We start from the raw sequence: 20,825 nt of genomic DNA on the forward strand, positions 1-20,825 counted from the left end.
AATGTTTATTAGAATGTAGCAGTGATCCTGTATCCTCTTTGGGCTGCATTTGGAAGTAGTACATATGCCTTGGCCATCAATAGATATTCAGACAAGATTGTTCCGAGTTTTTCTAATATACCTTTACATTTTTTTATTGAAGGTTTGAATAAAGGTAAAAGCTGCTGTGAGTGACAAGTGACTGAAGTGTTACTCACTTCTGTTTTCACTCTCAAGAAGGTGCATGCAATCATTTATGAAAACAAACCAAGGATTTTTTAGGATAGAAATATGGGAGCTGCCATTGCTGACTTGCCATTGCAGATGCATGCTCTAGGGTCATGATTTTATTCCTTGCTTCACCACTCAATGAGTTACTGAGCTGGACCAAGCATGTGCATAGCAGGTGTCCTGAAAAGTGATACATACATGCTTATTAAACAACAGTGGCAAAGGGAACAATAAAGATGGCAGTACTGGAGAACACGTCTTCAAAAACAAGTCTGCAGTAGTGACTCCCATATTTTTATCCTGATAGTCTTATTTTAATGCCATGTGGGAGCTGTTTTTCTGCAGAAAGATTTATATTTATGTCCATCCAGCCCTAAGATCTACACAGCCATGCCCCACAGGTCAGCCCTGTCTAACAGGATAAGGGACATGATTTTTCTCTGCTTTAGTTTCACTTACAGGTCTCCTCCTCACCCCTCCCTGTGAGTGAAAAGAGAAGCAGAGCATTGATGAGCTAATCTATCCTATTAGCCTATCATATGCACTGTAGCATGGCTCCTTGGTTCCCCGTGCTGCTTCTGCTTCCCTCTCTCTGAGCTCTGATGTACACACTGCAAGCAGGCGATATCAAATTGAATTCAAGTACTTACACTGCCTATAATAAAGGGATACATTTTAATAACAATATAATACCATTAATGCAAGCAGAGCTGCACTACTGTGTGTATTTTATATACGCTTGGACTTCAACTGTAACAGCTATATGTTATGGTGAAAAAGTAAATGATATTTTGAATTCCGTTCCACGGCTGTCATGCCAGTGGTAAGACTTTGCTGGTTTTATTGACTGGATGCATTAGGAATACAAACTTGTAATACTTATCTAACACATATTTTAAAAACAATATTCCTCCGCTCAGTCTAAACACCTGATGCCTAGCACCATTTGTAAGGCTTTGTTTTTTCAGATAGGCACCACTTGCAGCTTCCTTCTCGGAGATAATTTCATAGCCCTGCTGCGATTGACACAGGGTTGTTCAGACATAACAATTAAGTGCTTACTGTCCTGGTAGGTACATAATCTTTAGTTCCACTCTGGCACTCGGAGAGCTATGTCACTCTTGAGTGCCCATTGATTTCACAGAATTACTGTGGGGTTATCCACAAAAGATTCATTTTAAAGAAAAAAGAAACAGCGACAAGAAGCTATTTATATAACGTAATCACCAAAACTGTATGCCCTGGCACAGAACAATTGTGCTTATGAAACTGTAGCAGAATAACCAGGCGTAAAATAAAAAGCCACACTAGTTTTGATTTTTAGGTTGTTGGGTTTCTCCAGCATAAATAAAAACAATCTGGCAGCTGCTTCTGATTTCCTTTCTACACTTTCCTCAACTGACCTTTATTCAGAAAATTTACTATACACCAATAAAGCCTCCTGGCATATGCAATTCACATATCCCTGGAGGCAACTTCCAACTGAGGTTGGAGGAAGGCAGACCTGGAGGTTGGACCTCTGTGTATTAACGAGAATGAGACAGTCGGCTCCTGATGACGCTAGTAAGAAAGATGTTCCCACGGGACCAGTTATAAGGGAGGGCAGTGGCAGATATATCAGCATAATGGGACATTGCTGTATTTCCTGGGCATGTTAGTATGTTTAGTATGGATAACTCCAGCGTAAAAGGTAAGAGGGTATAACAAAATATGGGGGGTGAAATACCTTTCAGATTTCTTCTGTAAAAAGAACACTCTATCTGGGATTGTAGAACAAATATGCTCATAAGATCCCATTATCTTGCCAATGAGCAGGGCATGGGATTTGGGGGTTGCTCTTTCACAGTCTTTAAAAAAAAATAAAGGGCAGCAACAGCCTAACCCTCATTAGCCCACGTTACTTCCTGAATTAATTGATCCGCAGTAAGTATCAAGAAGGCAATATCCTTCTCCATGCCTATGTTACAGTCTTCTCAATTTTCTATAACAAATAAAGAAATAAAGTTGACATGAATATTGCTAATTCATGTCAACATCTTGGAACAAAAGTGAATCCAATCTTTCTTTGCCATTTTCATTTATTTTCCATTCTTTAATAACTTGTCCAAACCATTTGGGTTGACCACATAATACTTACTGCTGATTTTAACTTTGTTTTCCTGATAAGTATAATTGAAAGAGTAAACTGGCAGTATACAGGAGCCAGAGCAGTACAGCTAAAGTAAGAAGCAGGCACAGAAAGATCGGGAGCTTATCGCCTGATCGCACTGTAGCTCAAAACACACATACTTTTAGCTGCCCTCTATATGATTTGCTTCTCTTCACAGTCTCTGTCACTTGGATAACAACTGACATGACAGAAACATGTGACCTGCAATTGCTGAACAATTATGGGAAAGTCGGCATAAAAACTCAGAAATCCTCATCTGCATACCCGTTTTGGGTCACTATCTTTAAAGTACTGAAGCAAAAGATTCAGCATGGCAGCCAGGCAAATAGCCTTTTTACAAGACGTCAGCAGTGGCATCTTCCAAGTTACAAAATATATTTAAATTATATTTAAAAATAATATTTTTATTGAGGTAAAATGTAAAAGGATATAAGCGCAGTGATAAACAAGTCTGTCGTTGTCAGAGTAAGCACAGGCTCAAAACAATAAAACAGACATATATGGCAAGAATGTAAACCTACCGGGTTAACATTATAATCTGCTGGGAAGTGGGGGGGGGTTAATATTCTGCCTGTGTCAGCAATCTTAGAAATTAAGCTTTCTCAAAGAAACAACACAATTCTCTTATTACTGGAGTTTTCACAGTAGTATCTTATTGTGACAGGCACAATAAGCTGTTATCCTTTGTCTTTAAATATTGTGGTGCATGAAGCTTATTAAAATCTATTTCTCCAGATTAGAAAATTAGTAGAGTCAAGTCAGTGTGCTCCATGCTTGAAAAGACCTAATTTAACACCTAACTGGTTTGAAGCAGATACTGCTCTCCGCAGTCAACAAGAAAGAAAGAAATAAAAGTATGGCATACAGGCTGGAGTTTAACTAAGGAAAACCTTTCTTTGCAAGAGAGGATGCTGATGCTGTTCACGCAGGCAAGCTGCCCATTTGCAGTCAGATGTTATTACAATCAATATATCTTCTGCTACACCGATTAGTGGCTGACAACTGCTAATTACAAAATTGGCACTTTCCATTTCTGGTTGATGCAGCCAGTCTTTCTGATTCACATTCTATGCTAGTGTTTATAAAATTCAACATGGCATATTTACAATATCACAATGCAGTGCAAATAACCTTTACCACCAGTAGTGTCGCTCTGTCCAGACACCCTGGGCACGTCTCTACGGTCTACTGTTGGGTGACTCAGGTCTCAGGCCTGTTAACTTCCTAATGGCTACAGTCAAAGTGAAGAATTCCCCACTTATTCCCTACATTTAAAAAAATTGCCATCTTTTTTCACCATTAATGTTGTGGTATTAGATGGGAAACATTAAATCACCATTCTCATATATGTATAGATAGTACATAGAAAATACAGCCAAAATATATTGTCCAGAAAGTCTGTGAAAAAAAATGTATTTCAGTAAAAGCAATGCCTTTTTCCTGCAGTTTTTGTAAAAGCCAAACAGTGTTCTTCTCACACGTTATTATAAAGCATGTCGAATTATTTAAATGGCAGATAGTTAATTGTATGTGATATCATCATACCTAATGTGATATCATCATACCTTATCAAACACAATGGTTAAAGTGACACTAAACTCAGGAGTTAAATCTTAAAAATGACTGAAATTATAGTCCATCACAGGAGCAAGTTTGGGGCGGTGGCTACTTTACAACACGAGACACACGGACCATAGGGAACAAAAGTAGCCAACCTCCAGAAGGAAGGACAGTGTTAGCACCAATTCAGAGATGATTTGAGGATCTACAGCCGAGTGATACACCAATAAGATACATTTTTGTTAATAGTTAGGGTACTTGAATACATTTTTTAACATTTAACTCCTGAGTTTAGTGTCAGGACAGGTTAGAAAAAAAACACCAAGCATTAACAGAAAAATATACAAATACTGTATATTTTTAACTTTGCAAAGGATGTGACATCATGCCATTGTAATATGTAGATTGACTTATACCCAGACACGATATACTACTATAGCATACATTTTCTTTTGGCATAACGCTATACATTACCACTATACAGTGTTGACTTTCAAGAATTGGTACAAGCAAATTTTTTTTTTTAATATAAAACTCAATATTTTAATTCTTTCAAAAGATGCTGGCATGTATTCTAGTGAGCAGCATTATACCCGTTTTAGCAGTCTCACCTCTGATCTGGTAACCTAAACTCTATGTACTTGGGTTCTACTAATTGGAAGATATTTTTGTTTAATGAGAATGAAGGCGGTTACACAATATTATCTTTGCAGAACTTTGCAATCTATCAGCGAGCAGACCTGTAGGTGTGTTTGGGCTAACGAGCAATAAATTGAGTGCAATTAACCTTTGAATTGATGTTCTAAGGATAACAGCAGGCAATTTTGCCATTTAAAGGTGATAGAAAGTGTAATGCACTCTGGTTGGTGCCCCAGTTAAGTGTTCAGCATTGTGACATCCTGAATAGTTAACACTGTCATTGTCTTATGTTATCCTCAGACCCCAGTACAACAAGGTGCAATAGCTAGCAGATGGGAAAACTGGGTTTAAAATATAAAAGGCATAAATGACAATGTATGAACAATGCTTTTTTGTAGATAATTTAAAATCAGTGCTTATTCAGCAAGCAGATATGGTTGATTTACATGCCAGAGGAATTGTAGAGGTAAGCGCTACAACATCTTTCCAGTGTATTTTGTTTAGCAAGCCATTTTCTCCATGGAACTATAACCTTACAAAGTGTAAAATTACATAGTATTCTCTGTCTTATTCACCATACCAACGAAGCTAATGGAAAAATATTACTCCTATGATTAAAACAATATAGCACATAGTAGGGAATAAACCTGAAATCATTTCTAGGAAACTATGAACAATTTATAGAATGCTTAAAGCCTGAAACAGGCATATATCATACTAACACGCACAAAGATAAAGATAGTTTTAGGGGAAAAAAGGTTTATTTTGCTTACATTTTGAGACTATGGAAATCCTAAATGATCCAGTAAGGATAACCAATACAAGTTTAATTATGTTTTTTATTTTAGACTAAGCTTACAGCAGAGGTCTGAACAAAATGCGCAGGATGCTAAATTACCATTAAAAAATGCTAGCTTTTTGGTTATCATGCTGATCCAGTGATTTCAATACTTTCATTGACCTGTAGATCTGGAATTAAACATCACAGGCTCAAACTTGTTCTTGGTCATTTATTGACAAAGTAGTGGGGGCCAGCTTGACAGCCAGGCCACAAACACTATCAGAAGGTGGTTAGAAATAGCAGGCTGTGTATTTTTTTCTCAGCACAGGTTTCCATTAATATTTACCTGCAAAATACATCACTTAACCACAGAAAACCTCATCTTCCAGCATCCTACTGCTATTCAAGGTACATTGCTGCCTTTTTAAAGTAAAACCCACTTAACCCCTTCACGACTAACGGCGTATAGTGTATGTCGCTAGCATTGGGGCTATTTAAACAGACTGACGGCGGCTTTTGCCGCCGGGACTCTGTTTAAACTTGTAAAGCCGCCTGTCGACTTTACAATAGAATTTTGGCGACTCAGCTGTCTCCAAATCACTTCTATGGCCCGGTGAAGGGGTCCCCCCCACCTGACACCCCCCGTTGCCCCTCCTATGGGCCCGGACCGGCTTCTCTGGTGTCGACGGGGAGCTGGGGAGGAGATGGATGAACCTTTGTTCGTTGATCCCCTCCCTGTTCTATGGGACCGGGAGCGATACAGATTGCATCCCTGCTGGTCCCATAGCTGTCAGTGCTGGGCTCCTGAAGCCCAGCTATAAGCTATTGAAGTGCGATCTGCACTTCAATAGCTTATTTGGAGTGTAAAGGTGACACTGGGGGCCTTTTGGACCCCCAGCATCACCTTAAAGAGTACCTGTTATCAACATCTGCTATCACATGGGGGGCTTGTAAGCCCCCTATGTGATAGCAATTAAAGTAAAGTTAAAAAAACCATATGTTTTTAAAATTAACATTACATAAAATACATCTAAAAATAAAAAAAAATTTAAAGTCCCCCGCGAGCACACGCGTCTCCAATTAAACACGTGTCGGGTACGCCTATGAAAATGACAAACGTGCTACACATGTTGGGTAATGACGAGCACGCCGGAGTGAGAGCAATAATTCTAGGGCCAGTATTTTTGGGTATCTCTAAATTGATGACCTGTGGGGGCTTTTAAAGCATCTATGGACTTTTTGGGGTACTGAAGTTTGTCGCTGTTTCACGGACACACACAATTTTTAACCTGGGCATGTCGGGTATCTCTTTACTCATTGTAACCTCATCTTTTATATTTAATTTTTGAAAATGTGTATTTTATTGTGTTTTGGGGCATTTAAGTACATTTTTCACTAAATTTGGGGGTTTGATAAGGAGTTGCTCTAATAACGTGCTACATAAAAATTTGCAACTGCCACCATTTTATTCTATAGAGTCTTAGCTTTCAGAAAATATATAATGTTTGGGGGTTTTAAGTAATTTTCAGGCCTAAAAATGTGGAATATAACATGGGTGCAAAAAAAAATAAAAAATAAAAGCCTCAGTCATGAAGAGGTTAAAAAATAAATGCAAACAGCTTCATAGAAGAAAAAAATGTGAATATATGATTTAAAAAATAAAAAAAAATTGTATTGCAGCCAGTAAAGCAATGCTCTGGCTGCTGCAGACTCTCTACCATCCCTGTCGGTACCAAGGAATGGACATTCAGTAACATGGATGGGAGGATGAATGAATGGAATATAAGTGTGGTGATGTCACTGCCCTTGTATTTCATTGACAACAACAAGTCCCTCTGCTATGGTGAATAAATGGACTTGTGATTTCTCCATTCACAGATCCTGTCCATGGCAGGGCTGCAATGTACCCATGTTTAATGGTGGACCCTGAATATGGGTGTAACATAAAACATGATTAGACACATAAACTTAACCTTTAATATATTTTATTGTTGTTTAAAGTATTTTACACAATAGCACAACATCCAAATAGTAGAAAGTCACACAATCATGTGTTAAAAGTTCAAAATTGGCTATATTTACATAAGGCATAAACTACCTCAAACAAGAAGAACATACACCACAATATTTGCAAAAAAAAACATAAGTAAGACAATGTTTAAAACAAGGTTGTGGCTCAAGGTTTTCATACTACAAACTAAGTTAATTTCGGTTTGGAATATCCCCAAGCTTGAGTGTTCTGGAATAAGTACAGTTTTGCTGGCCATACTGAAATCTGATTGATTTGACGATTTCACTTAGCTTGGTTTTTGTATATTATACAATGTGTGACCACTATTTAGGACTCGCTTAATTCTGGCAAGCATTTGTACTAAGTGAAACAATTGTAAGGAAGAAATGTATTTTAACATGTTTCAGGTTATTACTTAGTGCACAGAGAGGGGCAAACATCTATCAAACGAACATGACAAACTAGGAAAGAGGCAATGCGGAAAGCTGCTATACATACAGAAGTAGGTTCTACATAGGAAAGCTGCCTGCCTGTATTTGGAATTATATGTTCATATTCCACAGTTCAGAGGGGGATTTTTCTCCCAGAACATGAAAAGCTGCTTTTAATGGTTATTGTTTTCATTACAGACCATCAGGGAGTGATCTACAGAATGATTTTATGGAAATATTGCAATGGTTTTACATAGTACCAGCTGTGTTGATAGTGAGACAACTCTTGTAACATTTTTAAAAGCCTCTTAGCTTCATATTGCCAAGGATCAGGCTGTGCACAGCACTACACTCGCCGCATCAGATGTCCTATACTCCAGAGTCAACTGACAAAGTTGATGTTGTTGCTTCACGGGCCCTTAATTCTACACTGTGAATTCACATTGCTTCAAATTGTTTTGTTGTAATTGTAACTGGCAATCTAGACAAGATACAGAATTACTGAGCCACTGGATAGTCATATTCTGCATTTTCAGGTAATCTAGTAAAATCCTTGGAGAAGAAATTAACAAACAAAGGCAAAGACTATAGCTACCGGTATATCAAAATATAAATAATTGCAGCAAATACATTCACTCAGAGTAACCATTGTGTACTATTTGTAAAGATGACCACCCAACTTAAAGGAGAACTATGAGTTGAGTGCTTTTCACTCACCTCATAGTTCTAGCCGACCTGTGACAATGAGACTGTCACAGGTCGGCTCAGTAGATCGGGAGGTGAGCGAACACATACCGGCGTTCGCTCACCTCTCGATCCTGTCACGGCTCTCTGCTGTGACAGGGGAGGGGCTGGATTCCCCCCTCCCCACTCCGCCAGCGCTGACTGGCGGAACAGACGGGGAGGGGGCGGGTACAGCTGGCTCTGCCTCTAGGTAGGCAGAGGCAGCTGTCAGTCACGCAGCTGGGTGGATCCAGACATAATTGTCGGGATCTGCTTCAGCTGCGGTGTCTCAGTATACCGCGAGCTATACTGCGGCGTCTCAGTATACCACGAGAAATGCCTCCATTTTCTTTTGTACAGATGTCAAAGCCTACATTGACAATCCTAACCTGATGCCATGAGAATACACAACCCCAATTCATCTTTAATGTAAGCCCTCGGCAGTATTTAGGGACATCTGAGAAATGCCTCCTTTTACAAAAAGCTGTCGCTAATCCTGGCTTATAATTTAAGAACATTGAAAGGAAATTTAAATGTATGACAAATATTTATAAAAATCAAATTTTGTCTATACAAACAAAACCACACAAATAGGCAACAAAATACGACACTGCAGCCTCGGCACATCTTTTCATACCACTGGAATGTAATGTGCAGCTGGCTGTTGGACTGTCTTTCAAAGGCCAACTGAAGAATCTCGCACGGCATGGTGACAACACTACTGCTAGTTGCAAGGAAGAGGCCTAGCTTTGTTAGTTTGCAACAGGAAGCGGTGGTACTGACTGGATATGCAGATAAGAAACTTTGCAACAGTTCCACAAAAAAATATTTTCTTATGGAAACTGTATACAGTGAGACATCATACCAAACATACCATAAAAATAGATGTAGGGTTTACAATCACCTTAAAACAAAAGAATAATAGTAGGATGAAAGTCTGCACATAATATGGGGTTGATTTACTAAAGGCAAATAGGCTGGTTGCTTTGCAAGGGAGGTTTTTACTTAGCCTAATGAAAAAGGTGAAGCTCTGCTGACTTCCATCATCCAACCACGTGCAAGCCAATAATGCTGTTTTTTTTTTAGTTTCCTTAAACCTCTTTGCAAAGTGAAATTTCACCACATTCACTAAGTTAAGGGGAAACTTGCCCTACAGAGCGCAAATTCCCCTGCAAAAAGAACAGCCTTTCTGCCTTTAGTAAATCATCCCCTTTAGTAAATGAGTCAACTATCGAAGTTTTAAGCACAACAATTGTTTAACCAATACAACCAAAATTCTTCCCTTTGTTTCAACAGCAGAGCAAGTGATAATGAAAGCAAGCCTTTATCAGTGCCCTGTATATCCAATATTAGCACTTGTTGTCTGTTAATATCAAAAGTGCCAGGAACAGAGATGCATAGCTCAGAGCTGATCACAACCAATCAGAATCCATGCTGTACAGGTTATCTTTAGCAAAGTAAAGTCTCATTGTTTGCTATGGGTCGTTACTTTGCATTTGGAGTATTTATTAAATTAGCCAGTATGTGTTAATTTCCTTTATAAGTCTTTATTTTATCATTACTTAAATAGAATCATTTGCAATTTGATATTTAAAAAAAATGGTTTGAACCCTTTCCTATTCTTTCTTAAAACTAAAAAGAAAAATGACTTGGCTATAAATGCAATTTAAAAGAAATAAGTTACTTATGAGAATAGCCAGCTTTAGGGTGATGTTAGGCCACCTACTAAAAAAACATCTACTGATGTTCAATGACAGTTTACTACTAGTGGATATTCCTGTTGTCTTATGGCACTGGGTATATCTTGTGCTCCATGCGACAGGACCGCAGGGCTTAGCATTCAGTGCTAGAGTGCAGCATTAGGTTGCGATGATGCAGCATGCTATGTGCCAGCATCCTCGCCCGACAGCCTTCTTATAAAAAAAAAGAAGACAAAACCAAAATATGATTAACCTCTTGCCGTCCGCCCGTAGTAAAAAAACGGACGGACGGCACTGCAGCATCTGCGGGTTGCCGTCTCCAGACGGCAATTTTTTTCTGCTCGCGCGCGCCCCCTAACGGGCACGCACGGGCAGAGAAGACCCGTCCAATGCGAACACCCGGTACCGGGTGTTTCACATATAGGCGATCAGCGGGTCCATAGCCCGCCGATCGCCTATATGTGCTCGTTAGGGGTTTAACACTGCGTTAATGCACCTACGGTGTCTATCCATCTTGCAGGGAGCCCCAGGCAGACCACCAGTGAAAGACTGCAGACAATGAAACAGTAAGGAAGATAGGACGATGCAGAGCAGCAGCCACCAGAGGGTGCTCTGAGTAGATTTAGCTATTTCCAATGCAGAAGAGCCTGGCACAGACAGGTAGTACTGTGTTTACACAGTGCCTGGACCATCCAATCCCACCCCCTTATGCCGGCCCTGGATCCTGGTACAAATCCATTGCAGGACCGCTGACCAAAAGGCAGGACTGTATCAGCAAATCCAGGACAGTTGGTAAATATGATAATGCAGCTTTGAAATCATTTTCCCTTGAGTAACATTAGTAAAAATGCTTACCCATTACTGAAGTACAGGACCTTTAGAAGAAAAAAAGCTAAGAGCACCAAAAACAGATAACGCACATACTTGAATCACTTTAGTATATTCAGTTATCCTTTGGTTTTTCAATGAAAAACCCAATAAGATCCAGGCTAGAGCCAAGTTCATTATCGAAACTATAAGAATAGAAAAAATAAAAGTGACATACCGGATAATAAAGGAGTTCTGCAACTGTATTTGATGTAGTATGTTTATACTAGTAAAACCTAAACTCAGCCTGGAACGAACTATACAATATACGGGGGTCAGAAGTATAAGCCTATAATCCATGTAATTAATGTTACACAAAGGCAAGCTTAATTTCTAAGTAAAGATTTTTCCACCCGGGACCGAGATTTCAGTGGAAGTGTGTCAGCAGCTATTACTCCAGGTTTTCTCTGACATTATGGACAGGCATTGAGGGAGAAACATTTCAGGTGTCTAATCCATCTCAGTGAAAAACACATTCTCAGCTCCTTTATATAGAACCGCTTTCAGACAATACAAGGAGGAATATAAGGTGTTTGCAATCTGATAATGGCGAAAGGAATAGTGCTATCACACCAGTAGTTAAATACCTTATCTTCTGAAGTGCCATCATTCAACTGACTATGACTGTGACTGAAGACGTTACAGAGTGAGCTATGCTGCTACAAGCAGGTGTCAAGCGGAAGCACTGGCCAGCAGCCCCTTCTCTCCATGACAAAATTGTATTAGGACTTTCATTTTTCACACGTCTCAGCTGCTATTAATGATGGCAGCTCCTAAAGGACATGTCAAAACAAAACCAAGGTGTCTGCTAATTATGCAGTTGCCAGCTTCAATGTTTCATATTCAACCTCTTCCTGCGTCTGGATAATCACATTGATTTCTGCATGTATCACCTAATTGCCTAACGACAGGACACCTTTCTTGCAGGCTCCTTCAGCTTAGTTTCTGTGCATCAAAATTTTGAAAAGATCTCAGATGTGCCCATTAAGACAATCTATGAACCTGTGCAAGGTGTAATAAATTGGCATTCAGCAACAAGTTTATGAGAAGACCTTCTTTCTGCGTTATGCTTTCTAACAGTGGAACATTTGACAGTATGTAGAAGTATAAAATACATTGGGTTTTCACTTTAAATTGAGAATGTTAACCATTCCTAGACACAAACTAAATCTGGCTACAGGTGGGATTTTAAAGCAGGTGGGCCCTTAACTAAAGCAGATTATCTAACATTTATTACATGTTTTACTCATTTCTTCAGTTTTATCTAAAAAAATAATATTTGCAAAACCGATGTGGGATGTGTAGGACCATGTACTACACAATCCTCAAACCTAGAGAGTAGGAGGTGAAGTAATGTTGTCTGCAGAGTCTCAAAACAGTAATGCTGGTTTGAAATTCAGTGGTGTGTAAAGAAAATATACCTTTCTCAATAACCATATCGTCTAAAGACATGTGTCTATGTGGTTATGCTCTTTATTATCTAACTTGATTCTTTCAAGATATGTTTTGAAATTATATGATTAACTTGTAAACCTTCACTTATGCTGAATCTATATTCTTTTGTTATTGTAAACAATAACAAGTAAATATGTAAAAGTTAAATAAAGAATTAATAATTAAAAAAATACCCTTCTGTGCTACAATACACTGGTACCTCGGTTCACAAACTTAATTCGTTCTACGATTCTGTTCGCGAACCGAATTGGTCGCAAACCGAATCAAACTGTGATCAGACCGTGATCTCGACTAGAGGAAGCCACGACCATGTGTGAGAGCAGGGAAGATGGCTGCAGTTGTGTTCGTCACCCGATGCGGAGTTCGTGAACGGAAGCAAAATTTTGCCATACTTCCTGTTCGCGAACAGAAGCGTTCGTGAACCGAGGTACCACTGTATCTTATATTGATATCAACCTTTTTTATAGGCCCCTTACAATTAAATAAATATATCTGTATATCTTATTCATAGCTCATACATTATATATATTATATAATATACCTTTGAAATGGTTTAGGTATATTTATTTGAGAAGTGCAAAAATACATGTCGATCTTGCTGGAAATCCAAAAGCTTCCTGTACTCCTGTTATCAGTTATATTGTTCTGAGGACTATAGAGCACCACCCATCTATGTTATGAATTGATTGTCCTGATACACTGCAGTGAGTAAGCATTGCCATACTGGAAATGTGTGATTTAACAGGTGAAAATAAAGAAAAAAAAAGGAAAAAATAAATGAATGCAGCTACCACATCTAAAGACTGGCAAGCTGCAATATATTACATTTTTGGTTTTTGTTCAGGTATGTTTTAACATTCGCCTCATTTGCAGAAATAGCTGGCCATCAACATCGCGATAAAAGCAAGTGAAGCTTCTGTTTTCGAGCATTTGCAATTGCTGAGCAATTACTGCGCTGCGAGTGTATAATAATGAGGACCTCAGGCAACTGGTGCTAATTATTGCACAAAGAGATCTTCCAACTTGTTGAAAAATCTCCATGTAAGTGGGTTATAGATCAAATGGCACTATATGTACACTACTGCTGGGACTCTGTGAAGTTGCAGCTGGACATAACATTTGTGAAAAGATGGGCAGCACACCATTCCCTGCAGATTTTTGCCTCTCGCTAGGAAAAGGATTACTTCTGAAATACATACTCTTATAGAGAGGTATGCATCGCAGAACTGAAAAAAAGAAGCAAATGATAACAATAACAGAAGTCCAAACTATTTTATCTAGACACAACATACTTCAGTATAAGCAAAAATGCTAAACTGTGCCGCTACCATCACCACTCCACTCCAAAACAGAAATATTGAAAATAATTAATTACATTTATTATCCAGCTACTAATTAGGGATCAGCAAGGATTAACCCCTTTCTTGCTTGCAGTTGGATAAAGAAAATCTGTTAAATTCTCGAGTGCCTATGTGACAGCCTATAAAGCTGTGGATCAAACTGGAAATCTTGCCACAAGAGACTAGTGTGTCTATATAGTTTTCAAATCATACAAATGCACTGGTAGGTGTCTCTAAGGCAGGATTTAAAAGAATCAGGCTTAAGTAAGAATATGTTTTGTCTCCCATCTGCTCTCACATTACACCAGACTGCACATGATGCACACATCAAAAAAGCGATCAGCAGAATAAGACACAAATTCAACTTCGGTCACCTGTACAACATTCTTACAAAGAAAACACAAAACAATACAAAATAGCCAACCAAGTCGCAGACAACATTTCTTACAGAATACTGCAAATTCTGAAGAGGATGGCTGAGATGATGCACCAACGCCCCATTCACACGAGAGTGGAAGCGTTTCAGCGCAATTTTTGAAAGGGCGTTTATGGGCGTTTTAAAATCGCGCTGCAGCGCTGAAACACAATTAAAAGCACGCTGGTAATTGTGCTTCTATTTAAATCTATATGGAAAATGCGCTGATCAGGGCAAAAAAAAGTAACTCAGGGGGCATTTTGGGTGGCAGGCAGTTCCGATCGCGCGGAGTCGCACGCTTGCATGAACGCTCCCCATAGGAATGTATGGGATTGTTTATGTCGGTGGTTCAGCGTGGACAAATCCGTGTGACCAAACCGTCCTGGTGTGAACAGGGCCTAAAAAAGATCACTTTACATAAACTCTGATATTTTTACAAATATCACTGACACTATAGACCTATTTAATGTCATAGCTAATTGCAAATAGGTATATATGCTCGCTCGTCTTAAAGCACAGGCATCTTCCATGGGAAATTATCATAAAGCATGTAAAATGTGTCAAAAAATATATTGGAATGAATGGAAAATGCAGTGACGTAAATGCCTAATTGAAATTTAACTTCATACAAAAAAAGTGTATGCACTTCATCTTCCACCTTTATATGCTAGACATGATTGTGTAGCCAAGGCAGTGCAGTCTTCACTTTGTTTAGTCTTGGACTCAAAACTCTTCCTAAGGGAACCCAAGACATCTCTCCCCAGCCAAACAGAGACTAGCAAAGGCCCTATTTATCAATATGTCTGAAGCTAGCTGTTCTAGCACCAGACCAAAATTATTCCCCAATACAGCAGTGGGAAAATTTAAGGAATAATCTTACTGGATGCAATGAGTGACAAGCACTGTCCTTCATTCAAATACTTTGATTTAGGGAAAAGAGAAGGGCACAAAATCCCTCCTAAGTTTTTTGAGCAAGGGCTCCAGTTGGGAAACAGCTATAAAAATAATTTTCTAGGGAATGTCAGTGAAAGATGTCCAAATCATCCTGTGCAATCTTAATGTACACCTGGCATTTTAAAAAGCCTCTATTTTGTTTTTTTTAGTGGTATTTTTAAAGGTATAAAAAAATCTGCTTGTTTTACTACAAGAATACAATAAGACATAGACATTCAGATTTCGATATGAGCACCGAGTGCCCTGATTTTATGGCACAATTCCATTTTACTTCAGGAAACACTGCTTCCACTTTCTCAAATAATGAGCAATACATTGAAAAAAACAGATTCTTCATTTGTAAACAAGGATCTTGCATGCAACTATCATTTTGTCTCAAAGAAAAACATTTGCAACTACCTTGATTTTGTTAGTCACGAATATGTAATACCTTACAAGTTAGAAATATGTGTGAATGAAAAGCATGAAGAAATCTAAAAATACAGCTAAATGAACATGGGCTATTTCAAGTTTAAATACTGGTCACGCCTACTGCACAACATGTTAGATTTGTGTTTTTGTGCAAGTGATAATCAAGTCAAATTGGTAACCATTGAAGCAGATGGATCAAGAAAGGCAGAAGCATCACTCTTAGGGACAAAAAAAGGTAAAAGCACAGAAGTGTGAAGGTGATGGCTGCTTTAATAGGAACAGTCCGTAGCCAACTGGCACATCACAGTCTGACAAAGCTATCTACTCCTGTTTCAAGCCAAGCAGACTGTTTTATAGTTCTTTTTTGTAAAGAGATTTCCAAAGATATAGCCCAGTTAGGGTTGCCAACCTAAGATTTTATATACTGATGAAACTTTACCGCATAGTACAGTTAGTAATCTTCTTGTGTAAATAAGGCACATTTCAAGGACTTTCAGTTACAGTCCATATACAGGAGTAAAAAGAATAGGTTTTACTTTAAAGATTATGCATACATTTACTGGAGGCTGATAACCAGCAAGACACCCTGATACTAAATGTTCTACATGCACATGAAAGACAAATGTAGCAACAACACATAAACTGAATATTGCAACATGTTACACTTCTGCAAACAAAGCTTAGGATTCAATACATCTAACACTATGACATATGAATGGAACAGGTCAGGCCAGTTGTTTTTCCAATACATCAATACTTTAAAGAGGTTAATATCCATATGCAAAATCATACCCACAACATTAAAATGCATGTCATTCAGGAACTGTAAAATATAAAGACATTACTAATAACTGCAATTCATCACACCAATGTGCACATATGATTTTCTGTCAAAGATTGGAATGACACAGGGATTGAAAACTCAATATAAAGGTGTAACCAAAAAAAACCCCATATGGTAGGTCTGCAACACAGTGCATCTGCTGCCCAGGTTGTGAAGGTAAAAGGACTTTGGGGAAGATGGTTGGTATGTCAGGAATCTAGATCCCCTGTGTGTTGGGCTCTGAATCCTAGTCAGAAAGAGAGGGTGATCTGATTTTTTTGCTTTTGCTGGTGTCACCCCTGAGAGGGAAGAGTTTTGTTACACCTGTCTGAATAAAAGAGGACTGGAAAGCTCTAAAACCAATGCAGGTGAATGGACTTACCTTTGGGTGCCTATCATTAGTTGCTAAATCCTCGCAGGGATCAAAGTAGACCTATAATCTCAAACTAACAGTGGTCCCTAATAGCAGGCACTACAATGAGCATCAAAGTACCTCTTGGTCAGGAGATATCATCCTTTGGTTACTTGGGGAGTACCCAAAGCCCAGGCACACATTTCTTTGAATGTCTGACTTAGTTCTTGAACATCTCTTCATACCACCATTCAGCATTGTCTTCTATTAACTGAGTTGCCTCAGTGAATTGTAGGATAGAGATGTGAGGGATCAAGCATTCCAGGAGTATTAGGGCTACTCAGACTCACAGAGGATGATCTGTTGCTAATTTCAAGTACTTTTGGGGGTTTTATCACTTCAGGATCCTGATATATATTGGCTACTTGAAATTTCAATAGCCAATAGCAGACTGGCTATTGCACCCACTCACTGAGCAGAGGAGCTGATCTGATAGAGATCTTAGATTTGTATGGGTTATATAGTGTCTCTCAGGTCCGGTCCTCAGCTCAGATGGTGGGGTATTCAATAGCCAGTCTGCTATTGGCTATTTCAGATTGTAATCGCCAGTAGCATGCTGGCTATTGTTCCTGCCCAGTGAGCATAGGAATGGACCTGAGAGAACTTCCACTCTGCTCAGTGGGTGAGGCTTCAATAGCCAGCCTGCTATTGCAATTTGAAATAGCCAATAGCAATCTGACTATTGCTCCTGGCTGCTTAGATTCACCTGTAGGCTGCAGAATGGGGCTGCCGGGGGGAAGCAGGGCGCTGTGGGGGATGGTTGCTTGAGAGTTACTATTAGCTCTCAAGCAACCAGAAACTACAGTTATCAGGCACCTACCGATTCCCCTGAGGGGCCGGATAACTGGGGGTTTACTGTATGTGTGTGTGTGTGTGTGTGTGTATATATATATATATATATATATACACACACACACACATATATATACATATACAGACACACACACACACAAATAGGTGTTAGTGTAAGGGATGCTGTACATTGATGACATACATAACCCACTATCCACATCAAGGCAACAGTACATAGGCAACATCATAGAGTTTGCAAAAGCGAATACTGTAGTGTTTAGCAGGCATCATACAATATCTGAAAAGAACAATATTTTAAATATGAAATGACATTAGACATACTCAGAAATGTATAACCTGCATAAGATTAGTTTGACAGACAAAAAAAGAGCACAACTCTACACATGCACACCATCTCAACAGTAATAATCAATGCAGTAGTTAAACACAATACCTGGGAACTGATAGCTGTAGCTTGGGGCAAAGCCAGGGTATCCTCGACCATAAGTTGCAACAAAATTTGGGTAACCTAGAGCACAAAAAGTGGCAAATGAGAAATACAAACAAAAACAGTCAAAATGCAAAGAAATATGAGTATTATATATCTTCACACAATATATATGGCATTAATACAAATTTGAATCATCTTGTAATAAGCTGGGCACAATGGAAAACAATGAGAAAAGTATATACGTTCTACAGACAACAAAGGGTGTACATGGATTCCCTGTTGCGCAAAACTATAAGCCTGTCATTTCAAGTCATACCTGCTCATGGGCCTTGTTCTTGGAACTGTTAAAAAGCTTTCAAAGAAGAATAATCTCTTCAGAAGCAGATCACAGATCAAAGAGATGTAATTTCATTTAAATAAAAGAAGCTTTATTGCTTTGTTTCTTTTACGCAAGAATTGATTACTCACATACTCACTGTCCCCTGCTTTCCTCAAAACAAGATAGCCATGGCTTATTTGTATATTATTTAAAAATATATTTATGTAATACACACACCATATACACCACCAGTCAAAAGTTTTAGAACACCCCCTTTTTTCAATTTTTTATTGAAATGTACACAGTTTAATGTCTCAATGTACTCTGAAAATGAATATGTGTTTATTGATTCTGCGCTGGATGGGTGAAACAAAAGTGCTCTGTCTTAAACTAAACTAAGTGATTAAATAAGAAGGCTGCGGCAATAAGGACCAACAAAGGTCAAATCGTATATGTTTTCAATATATGCAGCGCCAATGAAAAATGGTGGATAAATTGAGTGAATGTGGTTAAGACAATATACCGCAAACAATAAACAATAAATGATGTACTGAAATTGTGTTAATCCGTGAATCAATCAAACTTAATAAAAATGTGGAACTATACAACGAATGTACATTTAGAAATTGAAAAAGTTTTTAAAGACAAGTGCTGTGTACTTCTTTTTTCAAACACCATGGGTGCAATAAGGTGTTCCAAGTGTGGAAAGTTTATAAATTCAAAAAAAGAGTTTATAAATTCAAAGAAACAGAAAAATGTTCCGTGATAATTGTTGGGGATGCGGGGTAATGCCGTACGTCTCCCCGCGGGCTAATGCCGTACGTCTCCCCTCGGGGTCTGCACCTGCTAAACCCCTAGGGGCGGGCCTAACTTTATGCTACACCAGACACAGGAGTTTACAGAGTATCCTGTCTGCCGATCGGAATATTTTTTTGGATTTCGTTGTCCTGCTTTTACTTGATTTAAATAAAATCCTTTTTGAAATTGCTACGCAATGAGAGGCTCTTTTCTTATATGATTTTGGAGACAAACCGTCTGCTGGCTGGGGACCATTGAGAGTTATGGCGAGGACGTCACGGCTCCGGGAAAATCTGTTTCCTTCAAAGCGTTTCAGGCTGCTAACTACAGCCACTACATTGTGGTGAGTACACACCCCGAGGGGAGACGTACAGCATTAGCCCGCATCCCCAACAATTATCACGGAACATTTTTCTGTTTCTTTGAATTTATAAACTCTTTTTTTGAATTTATAAACTTTCCACACTTAGAACACCTTATTGCACCCATGGTGTTTGAAAAAAGCAGTACACAGCACTTGTCTTAAAAAACTTTTTCAATGTATTTGATATGTATAAATGTACATTGGTTGTATATTTCCACATTTTTATTAAGTTTGATTGATTCACGGATTAACACAATTTCACTACATCATTTATTGTTAATTGTTTGCGGTATATTGTCTTAACCACATTCACTTCACTAAACAATTGGATATCCAAAAGAAATCATAGAAACATTTTATGTAACAAAATGTAATCTAAGTTTTTGACTCATCAAAGTAGCCACCTTCTGCAGATATAACAGATGAACACACTCGTGGCATTTTTTCTACAACGGAACTCAAATATTGTTCGGAACGTTCTTCCCAACATTCTTGCAGAAGCTCCCACAAATGTGTTGCACTTGTAGGTTGCTTTGCATTCACAGGCTTCCTCCTCCAAGTTTGACAGTTGGTGTCACACACAGAGGAAACTTTCTTTCGCCTACTCGACGGTGTACAAAAAACCTGCGTGATGATCTGAAGATCTAAATTTTTTATTCATCGGTCCATAAGACCTTCTTCCAGTCTTCAGTAGTCCACTGGAGGTGTTTCATGGCCCAGTCAAGTCTCTTTTTTATTTTGTCATCTTAGCAATGGCTTACTTACTGCCACTCGACCTGTCAAACCTGCAGCTTGAAGTCTTCTCTTCACAGTTGAAACTGAGGCTTGCTTACTTTTATCCGTGTTAAGCTGTGCTTGAAACTGGTGTCCTGTCACGCAAGCTTTTGACTCTCAGAAACTTGTCTTCTGATTCTGTTGTGGCTTTGCATCTGCCAGACCTCTTACTGTCAGAGTTTGATCCAGTTAACAAGTGCCTTTTGATGGTGTAGGAAACTCACTCTACTCACTAACATCTTGGCTTTCTTTGCAATTTCTCTAAAGGAAAGACCTACACTTTCCAGGGTTATAATGGTCTGTCTGTCTTCCTTCGTTAATTGCCCTTTTCTCGCCATTACTACTTCCTGCAGTACAATACTGTCCAATATTGCTTATGAGGGTGTTGTAACACAGTCTGTTCCAACACTGATTTTATACAGACA

The 20,825-nt window shown here is 38.7% G+C and overlaps 1 protein-coding gene across 1 annotated transcript in view; it reads right to left on the reverse strand.

The window, feature by feature from the left end:
- Positions 1-20,825, reverse strand: part of MSI2 (musashi RNA binding protein 2) — a 608,564-nt gene that overhangs the window by 95,662 nt on the left and 492,077 nt on the right. Inside the window, exon 10 of the mRNA XM_018565450.1 lies at positions 18,149-18,223. Within this exon, the coding sequence (XP_018420952.1) occupies positions 18,149-18,223 (75 nt within the window). The remainder of the gene's footprint in view (positions 1-18,148; positions 18,224-20,825) is intronic.

The sequence above is a fragment of the Nanorana parkeri genome, unplaced genomic scaffold (assembly GCF_000935625.1).
Source record: "Nanorana parkeri isolate BGI_ZX_2015 unplaced genomic scaffold, ASM93562v1 scaffold848, whole genome shotgun sequence".
Taxonomy (NCBI): domain Eukaryota; kingdom Metazoa; phylum Chordata; class Amphibia; order Anura; family Dicroglossidae; genus Nanorana; species Nanorana parkeri.